The sequence below is a fragment of the Vombatus ursinus genome, unplaced genomic scaffold (assembly GCF_900497805.2).
Source record: "Vombatus ursinus unplaced genomic scaffold, bare-nosed wombat genome assembly UNPS02014798.1, whole genome shotgun sequence".
Classification (NCBI taxonomy): Eukaryota; Metazoa; Chordata; class Mammalia; order Diprotodontia; family Vombatidae; genus Vombatus; species Vombatus ursinus.
In genome coordinates, this window is record NW_020954576.1 from 55,891,785 (window position 1) to 55,901,347 (window position 9,563).

The window sequence follows — 9,563 nt, forward strand, 5'->3', positions numbered from 1 at the left end:
TGTGAGTGCTCTCTGTCTGCAGTCCATGAGCTGCCAGTGTGCTGATCTTTTTTAATTCCTTTTTTTTTCTTTTTTTGGGGGGGGGGTTGAGGTTTCTGTGAGGTCTGTGTTAGGTTTGCATCGTGCAGCTTATTGGCTTAAATGTACTCTCCTTTGGTGTGGTCTATTTGGGAGCCAATCTGGAGAAAGAGGAACCAATAGTGCAAGTGTTTTGATACTGAAAATTGACAATGTGTTTTGAAATAAAGAACCAGTCCCTCCACCCTCAGAACTGCTTGCTTCTCATTTATTAACCTGACCATGCTCTCTTCCCCGAAAGCCACAGTAATAACAGAGATGCCTTCTGGTAATTTACTTGCATTCTCACTTGACCTTTGATAATCCTGTGAGGTGGGTTCAGCCAGGATCATTCACCTTTTATAGGCAAGGGGACAGGCATAGGGAAGGCAGGATCCCATCTAATTGGCCTTGGGCAGATAGTGTAGTGACTGTCTGTTAACCTCTATGGGGCTTGAAGTCGTCCAATTTTTGTCTCGCAAGTTTTGGTTTTTACTCTGACTCTGGAGAAGTTCCAAATCTGATGACTTGCAGTTAGGCCATTTCTTTGTCTTTTAGAAACAGCAGTAACCTATACTCTGCCCTGTATTTCAGCCAGTTTGAAGAGAGGATGGATCTCAAACTCATCTTTAAGATACTCACCTGTAAATTAGAGATTTTGACTTCATTCAACATTCAAAATCTATTCTATGCCAGCCATCACCCTAGGTGATATGACTAGTGATCTAGATCCATGTTCTTGTTGGTATGGGACCTAAGCACCTTCTTAGCAACTTAAATTCTTTTTTTTTTTTTTTGCTGAGGTAATTGGGGTTAAGTGACTTGCCCAGAGTCACACATCTAGTGAGTGTCATGTGTCTGAGGCTGAATTTGAACTCAGGTCCTCCTGACTCCAAAGCCAGTGCTCTATCCACTGCACCACGTAGCTGCCCCAGCAACTTAAATTCTTGAAGTGTCCATAGACTTGCCTGGGGCCATCCAGAATAGGCCAGTATGTGCCAGAAACAGGACTTTAACCCAACTCTAACTTGGGGTCTTTTTTTTTTTTGAGGCCTCTTCTGGATACTACATGAGTCTAGTACTGGAGACAAAAATGAAATAATCTGTTTTCAAGGAACTTAGATTTTACTGGTTTGAGGAAATGACATACAGGGTAATTTGGGGGCAGAGAGGGAGGCATTAACAGTTGGGGAGTTAAGGAAATGTAGATGGTGTTTGAGCTGAGCTTTGATGGAGCCCAGAGACTTAAAAGGATGAAGGAATACATTCCAAGCATGGAGGACAGACCTGTGCAAAAAGGCAGAAATAGGAGAGTGTCATAGGAGAATGAAAGGAGGGCAACCATTAAGTGCCTACTATGTGCTAGGCACTGTGCGCAGCCCTTTACACATAGCTCATTTGATCCATTTGAAGACTATTGAAAGGATAGGACATGAGGTCTGAAGCTCCAGAGAGAGGAGGGTCCCACACCATTGATAGCCCTTGGGGTACTCACTGAGAGTAGAGCATCAATGATAATATATCATTGGCAAAGGAGACTGAGGAGATGTCAGAAAGGTGGGAGAACAAACAAGTCGTGAACATTGGAAAATTTTTCATGTGATCCAGGTGAGTATACAGAAGGAAAGAATAGGGGTGATCAGCATCACATACAGAGAAGTGAGAATTTGGAAGAGGCCATCAGATCTGGCAATTTGCAGGGAAAGTGGGGGAGGAGGGGTTCATTTGAGTGATGATAGAGGAAGCCTGGTGGAAATGAGTGAAGAATGGAAGCAAGGAATGTGGACTGCTTTTCCCCTTTTATCCGCCCTCTGGCTGTGAAAGGGAAGAAAGACATGGGACTATAAAGGGATGATAAAAGTTAAAGAAATTTTTGGCTTTGGGGCATTTTTTTTTAAGGTGAGGGACACCTATGGGTGTTGTGCCTAACCTGTCACCGTGCTTAATACATGCTTGCTGACTGAGGACAGCAGGAGTTCTTGAAACTTTGTTGGCTATTAACTCATTTGGCAATGAAGTCTATGCACCCTTTCTCAGAATAATGTTTCTAAATGCATAAAATAAAGTGCATAGAATTACAAAAGAAAACAAGTATATTGTAATACAGTTTCTATCTACCTACCTATCATTCACAAACTCAGGTTAAGAACCTCTGGTCTAACGAGATTGAAGATCAAAGAAAGAATAAAATGAATGATTGCTGAAACAATTAGACGAAGAAAACAGGAGTGGGTCAGGAGTACAAAGAATTGGCTTTTGTAAGGAGAAGCGGCGTGCTCGTCAGAGACTGGAGTAAAGGAGGGAATAGTCGGTGCATAAAAGAGGCTCCAGATAAAATTAAGCTGTTTATACTATCCATTCGTCCTGGTTCTAATGCAACTCTTATGAAGACGTTCGGAAACTGGGGCGGGGAGAAATTTGGAATCAGAAGCCCTGGGTTCGAATTGTGTGCCTACTGAGTAACCTCAAGCAAGTCACCCCTCTGGGCTTTAATTTCCTATAAAACTGAGCTGGGACTAGATGATCTTTCCCAAAAGATGAAGGTCTTTTCCAGCTCAGATTGTATCTAATCGCACGTCACGTGCTCGCCTTCTGCCTCCAGGTTAGTTTCTATCCCTGGGGAGTAAGTGGTGCCACGCCGAGGGGGAGGGGCCTTCTTTTGCTAAATTACTACTAACTAGGGGCGGGCTAACTGGTTGGAGAATCGTCTTTCTGGAGGTGAATTTACAAAGCAAGTTTAACTAGTCCACGAAGCTCATCTCGCCTCTAGTCCCTGCTCCGTTACTTTCAGCATGAGTTGGGGGTGGGGCGAATCTTCCAGCGGTTTTTGCCTGAATTACGCCTGGCCCCGCCCTCCCCGCGCGCCGAGGCCCCGCCCCTCCTCCCGCCCATTGGCTGTTGTGAGGCGGGGCGTGGCCGGTGGTTGAGCGGGAGCCTGGGCCGCCATGAGGAGGCCTGGAGTCCGAGGGGCCGGAGGCTTGAGGCGCTTCTTGGGGCCACCCCTGCCCCTGCCTCTAAAGCTGCTGCTGCTGAGCGTTCTCGGATCCCGGGCCAACAAGCTCAACGTTCCTAAGGTGCTGCTGCCCTTCGGCCGAGAGCCTGGCCGGGTGCCATTCCTGCTGGAGGCCCAACGGGGCTGCTACACCTGGTGAGGGGCCCCAGCCTTTGGGACCGCAGGGGCGGCCCCCCGGGGGCTCGAGGGCTCATCGAGCGCGGCGACCCCACAAACGAACGGAACCAGGCCCGAGCGGGATTGTTGCTCCTTGCTTTGGGAAGGAGCCCTTCTGTCTTGCAGAAGCCTCCGCTGCAGCCCCCGCGAATGGCCCAGAGGGCAGGGCGGGGCTGGGATGAGTGCGCCCCGGCCTTTGCAAAAGGGGTCACTTACTGGGACGTGAGCTACCTCCCCCATCCCAATCCCAGCTCTTGGTCCCCCAGAGCAGGAAAGGCCTAAAGGGCCATTCTGCTATAGGCCCCAAGGGCCCTCCTAGCTTTGGGGAAGGGTAGGACCCATCTAAAAATAAGCTTCATCAGCACCCCCACCTCCCACCAAGAGTGAAAGGCCCACAGGACCACGTGGCCATAGGCCCCAAGGGCCCTCCTAGCTTTGGGGAAGGGTAGGACTCATCTAAAAACGAGCTTCATCAACACCCCCACCTCCCACCAAGAGTGAAAAGCTGGTTCTCCTAGAAAATGAGCTTCTTCACAGTCACCCCTCAGAAGTGTGAAAGACCCATAAGGGAACTGACTTTTGCTGGCTGGGGTGAGCACTTTCAGTCTCTGGGAGGAAAGAGGCCCTTCCTAAAATGTGAGCACCCTTTCTTTCTTTCTTTCTCTACTTCCTTTTATATGAGAGGCCCCTTCCCAGAGTCTGAAGTATATATACAAAGAGACTTGGCCCTATGGTTTAATGATTCTTGGGTTGACAGAATGCAATGGAACTTGGCTTTTTAGCATACTAAGTGGTTAGGTGAACCCGGATCTGGACTTCTTCAAGTCCCAGCTTCTGTGAGGAGACACAGTCTGCCCAAAATAAAGATACAAGTTTTATATTCGATTTTATAAGTTTAGGGAAAGATTGACATTTACTTCAGAGATTTTTGGCAAACAGACCTTTAAAAAAAGAACTTGTTCAAGCCCTGCATTATAGTATGTGCCCTTAGGAGATGAGCATTCTTCATTAGGTACTAATACATGGGATACTTTATGAATTGGAAAAGGACTGAGTATTTTTTTTGTAGGGGAGGGTAAAAGCAACTCTATACTAGTTCATTTTTTCATACTCCAAGTTCTTTGTTCTGGCAGGCATTCTAGCCATCATGATGCAGTCACCGTTGAGCCTTTGTACGAAAACAGCACCTTGTGTTCCCAAAGAGCTGTGCTTATTGCTGAATCTACCCAACCAATACGCCTCAGTAGTGTTATCCTAGCTCGAGAAATAGGTAGGTTGAGAAGAAACAAGTTCAATTAGAACTGGGATTTTATCATCCAGGGGCATTCACAGATGGTCACTTCTGGTGTTCCAAAGTAAGACTAAGGGAAGCATTTTTTCAGTTTAAGCCAGAGGTGCAGTATCCCTCCTCTTACCTGGAAAGGCAAGTATGATTCAGAACCAACCTGGTAGTACAGACCTGGAGGATGACAAGGGAGAGTGGATGAGACCAGCTCTGGGCCCAGATCGTTTCAATTGTATTGGAATTTCTTCCTATCCCTCTCTCCTTTCTTACTCTTGCTTTTGTTTTAAACAATTCCCTACCCATGCTGGGTGCTATGTTTAGGGTTAGTGATTGGCAATAAGAAATCCTTATGTTCAAGGGAGAATTTTGGTGAAATGTCTAATCTGAGGACCAGGCCAGGCAAGGAGACAAAGCCAAAATGGGGCTGATGGCTCAGAAAAGTTTTGTTCAACAAATATTTTTAAGTACTAGATACAAGGCTCTAGTAGGTGCTAAGTGCTGGGGATGATAGGCAGTCATGGACAATGCATTTCCCCAAAGAGTTTGTGTATGTGTGTGTGGTGGGACTACTATTACAAATAGACAAATGAATGTGGTACAAGGAAAATCCAGGAGAAAATACTAAAACTGAGAATCAGGGAATGATAAAGGAAATAGGGTGTGAGCTGAATCTTGAAGAAAGGCCAAGATTTTGTAAGGCAGAAATGAAGACAGAATGCATTCTAGGCATGAGGGAAGGCTTATGCCATTTGGAGTCAAGACATAGGGTGTCCTCTTTGATTGGCATGCAGAATGTGTGTGAAGGATGAGGATGACCCAGGCAGATGACTCTGATTATATATTTTTAAAGGCTGAGGTTCCAAAAATCTTCCTTGGTCCGGTCCATACCATTTTTAATGACCCTGCCTATAGCTGTAGAAATGTCCCACCCTTACAGAACTGGATCTGCTGGTTGAATTGAAAAAAGTAAGCCATCACAGTCTTGAAGCCAAATTGTAGAGAACTTTAAATGCTAGGCTATGGAGTTTGTATTCTGTTCTATAGACAGTGGGATGACCTGGTCACACCTGTGCCTCAGGAAAATTATTTTGGCAGCTGTGTGGAAGATGGATTGGAGGAGGGAAAGATTAGAAGCAAGGAGGCCAATTAGGAGGCTATTATAGTAATCCAGGAGAGAGGTGATAAGGGCCTGAACTAAATTGGTGGATATGGAGAGAATAATAATAATAATTACTATAATTATTATTATAACTAGCATTTATATAGTGCTTTAAGGTTTGCAAAGTGGCTTTCATATGTTTTTTCATTTGATCCTTACGATGCAACTCTGAACGGTATGTCGCCTTATTATTCTCATCCCCATTTTACAGATGAAGAATTAAGGCTGAGACATTAAATGACTTGCCCAAGATCACATAGCGTTTGAGGCAGGATTCAAACTCAAATCTTCCTCACTTCTTAGTACAGCCCTCTATCCAATGATTCAGTTAACTAGCAATTTATTAAATGCCTATTATATGCCAGGCACTCTATTAAGCACTTAGAATACAAAGAAAGGAAAAAACAGTCTAATGCAAGAGAGGCACACAACTATGTACAAACAAGATTTTGTTCAGTTGTTTTACAATCGTGTCTGACTCTTCATGACTGCCATTTGGGGTTTCCTTGGCAGCAGTACTAGAGTGGTTTGCCATTTCCTTCACCAGCTCATTTTACAAGTTAGGAAACTGAGGCAAACAGAGGTATGTGACTTGCCCAGGGTCACACATCTAGTCAGTGTTTGAGGCTAGATTTGAACTCAAGAAGATAAGTCTTTGTGACTCTAGGCCTGGTGCTCTAATCCACTGAAGCACCTAATTGTCTCTACAAATGCCATAAATTGGAGGTAATCTGAGAGGGAGGGCACTAGGATTAAGGAAGAAAGGGAAAGGTTTCTTGCAGAAAATGGGACTTTAGCTGAGACATAAAAGAAGACAAGAAAGGAGGAAGCAGAAATGAAGAGGGAGTGTTCCAGGTATGGGGGGCAGCATATTGTGTGATAGGAAGAGCCAGGAGGCCACTGTTACTGGATTAGAGTGTGTGGAAGGGAGCAAGGTCTAAGAAATCTGGAAAGGCAGGAAGAAGGATAAGTTATGGGCAAATTATGAAGGGCATTGAAGCCAAACAGGATTTTATATTTGATCCTACAGGTAATATGGAGCCACTGGAATTTATTAAGTAGTAGAGTTTATATGATCAGACCTACGTTTTAGGAAGATGAATTTGACAGCTGAGTGGAGGTTGGATTTGAATGGGGAAGAGACTTCAGGCAGAGAGATCCACCAACAGGCTATTGCGGTATTCTAGACGTGAGGTGATGAGGTAGGAACTCAAGAGGACTTGATGTGAAGAGGGGTGGAGGTGAAAGAGTGAGGAATTTTGAGGATGACACCTCATTTGTGAGCCTGGGATGGTGATGGTACTCTCGACAGTAACAGAGAAGTGAGGAAGAAGGGAGGGTTTTGAAGGAAAGACAATGAGTTTTGTTTTGAACCTAATTGCTAATAATAATAGCTGGTATTTATATAGTGCCTACTATGTGCCAGGCACTATGCTAAGTGTTTTACAAATATCTCATTTGATCCTCACAATAATTCTGTGAGGTAGGAGCTATTATTATCCTTATTTTACAGTTGAAGAAACTGAGGCAGGCAGGTTAAATGACTTGCCCAAGGTCATGTAGCTAGTCAGTGTCTAAGGATTGAAAGGTTAGTGAGAGGTCAGCTAGGTGGTGCAGTGAATAGAATGCTGAGCCTGGAGTTAGGAAGACTCCTCTTTCTAAGTTCAAATGTGGCCTCAGACACTTACTAGTTATGTGACCCTGGGCAAGACACTCAACCCTCTTTGCCTCAGTTTCCTGATCTATAAAATGAGCTGGAGAAGGAAATGGCAAACCACTCAAGTATCTTTGCCAAGAATACCCCAAATAGTGTAATGAAAAGTTGTACACAATTGAAAAATGACCAAAAAGTGAATGAAGAGGAAGTGTTTAAACAGTTCTTTCTGGAGTTTGGCAGTGAAATAGAGGAGAAATGTGAGGTGATAGCTTGAGAGGGAGTATGGTAGGGGTGGTAGGAGTTTTTTTAAGGCTAGATAAGACCTGGAAATGTTTGGCAGTAGTGTAGATAGGGAGACTTTGAAGGTGGGGGCAAGAGAGAATGATCAAGTTCCTTAAGGAGATGGAAAGGAATGGGATCAAGAACATGGTTTGGCTGTAGGAATGGACCTTGACGAGGAGAAGAGCCACATCTTCTTTATAGACAAGAACAAAAGAGGACAGAATGAGTGTAGGGACAATGGGGAAGGGGGGTAGTGTTGAGGTATGTGATGACTGGTGAGGGAACTTCAGGTAGGTGACCTCAGTTTTTCTCAGTAAAGTAAGATGTGAATGTATCTCTAAGCAGGTGGGGCTTGGGGGCTTGAGGAAATACATTTGGAATACCCACTGAGGAAAGTGGCATAGAGTTACAAAGAGTTTCAGAATTCGAAAGGATCTCATCTTGTCCAGCCTATACCTTAAGAATCCCCTTTTTAGTGTACCAGCCCAGCCTGTGCTTTAGGACATCCAGGGAGTAGAAATTTACTGCCATGTGAGGAAGCCTATTCCACTTTTAGATTGGTTAGGAAGTTGTATCTTTCATCAAAGCTACATTTACCTCGGCAAATTCTACTCATTGCTTTTAGTTCCGTCCTCTGGAGCCAAAGTAGAACAAGTGTATTCCTTCTTTCAGGTGATAACCTTTCAAATATTTGAAATCTACTCCTTTTCTGGACTTCTCTATTTCTGTTGAGGGTAATGCCACCCTTCTAGTCACCCAGGTTTACAACTTTGGAGCCATTTTCACCTCACTTTTCCTCAGCCTACATATCCAATCAATTGCCAGGTCTTAAAAATCCATATACTACAAGAATCCATACACTACAAGATGTATTTCCCCCCAGTCCTTTTCTCTTCGTTCATATGGTTGCTACCTGAGTTTAGACCCGTATCACTTCATTATATTTCCTGGACCAGTGATCTCTAAATTTTTTCAATCTTGTACCTCATTGATAAAATTTTTTTGAATATCCACCCCTGATATGTGTATATTTACCTATTATATAAGTTATATACATGTACTGGAGCAGAGCATGGCATAATGGATGGAAAACTGGCCTCAAAGCCAGGAAGACCTGGGTTCAAGTACTGCTTTGAATACATAGTAGCTGTGTGACTCCAAGAGCAGTGATTTTCTCTGTGCTCTAGGCAACTAAGACTGTAGTTGGAGTGAAGGTGCTAATCTGCATTGATAGAAGGAGTTTCTTCATCTCGAATTTTCTTATGCCAGTGAAATCATAGGTCCTTATTTACTAGTCCTTATGTACTACTTATGTATTACAAAGTAGTCCTTATGTACTACTTCGGTAATAATTACATACATTGTAGTGTACATATATACAGAATGGGGCAATGGAGAAAGAGCTGGCCCTGAAATCAGAAAGACATGGGTTCACTTTCTTTCTCTTGACGTATATTGGTTATTTGGCCATGCTCAAGTCACTTAACCTCTTAGTGCTCTAGAATAAAATTATAATGTAGTTGAGAAATATTTAACAAAACAAAAATACAGTAGAACAGAGATAAAGTTAACATGTGGTTTTCTAAGTATGCAACTACAGAGATCCTTATATACAGTGACACCACTGTGCTAGATAACTCTCTAAGAAGTTGCAAAGAGGGTGCCAATCTGTATTGGTAGAGGTAGTTTCCTTATCTGGGAGTTCCCTGGCTAGAATGAAGCTCCAAGTCATAGTAGTTTAGGAGAACAACTGGTTAACTGGGCATTCAGGGTGTTTATAGGGGTATTTTATGGTGTGTGTGTGTGTGTGAGTGAGTGAGAGAGAGAGAGAGATTGGGGAGAGAAATACATGTAGATATGTATTGGTCATAGTAGTTTAGGAGTTTGGTGAACTGGGCATTCAGTATGTTTCCAAGGTGTGTGTGTGTGTGTGTGTGTGTGTGTGTGTGTGTGT

At 43.8% G+C, this 9,563-nt stretch overlaps 1 protein-coding gene across 1 annotated transcript in view; it reads left to right on the forward strand.

The window, feature by feature from the left end:
* Window positions 1-3,747: 3,747 nt before the first annotated feature.
* Window positions 3,748-9,563, forward strand: part of LOC114049445 (nuclear pore membrane glycoprotein 210-like) — a 126,725-nt gene continuing 120,909 nt past the window's right edge. The window contains exon 1 of the mRNA XM_027870703.1: window positions 3,748-3,817. Coding sequence (XP_027726504.1) covers window positions 3,748-3,817 — 70 coding nt within the window. The remainder of the gene's footprint in view (window positions 3,818-9,563) is intronic.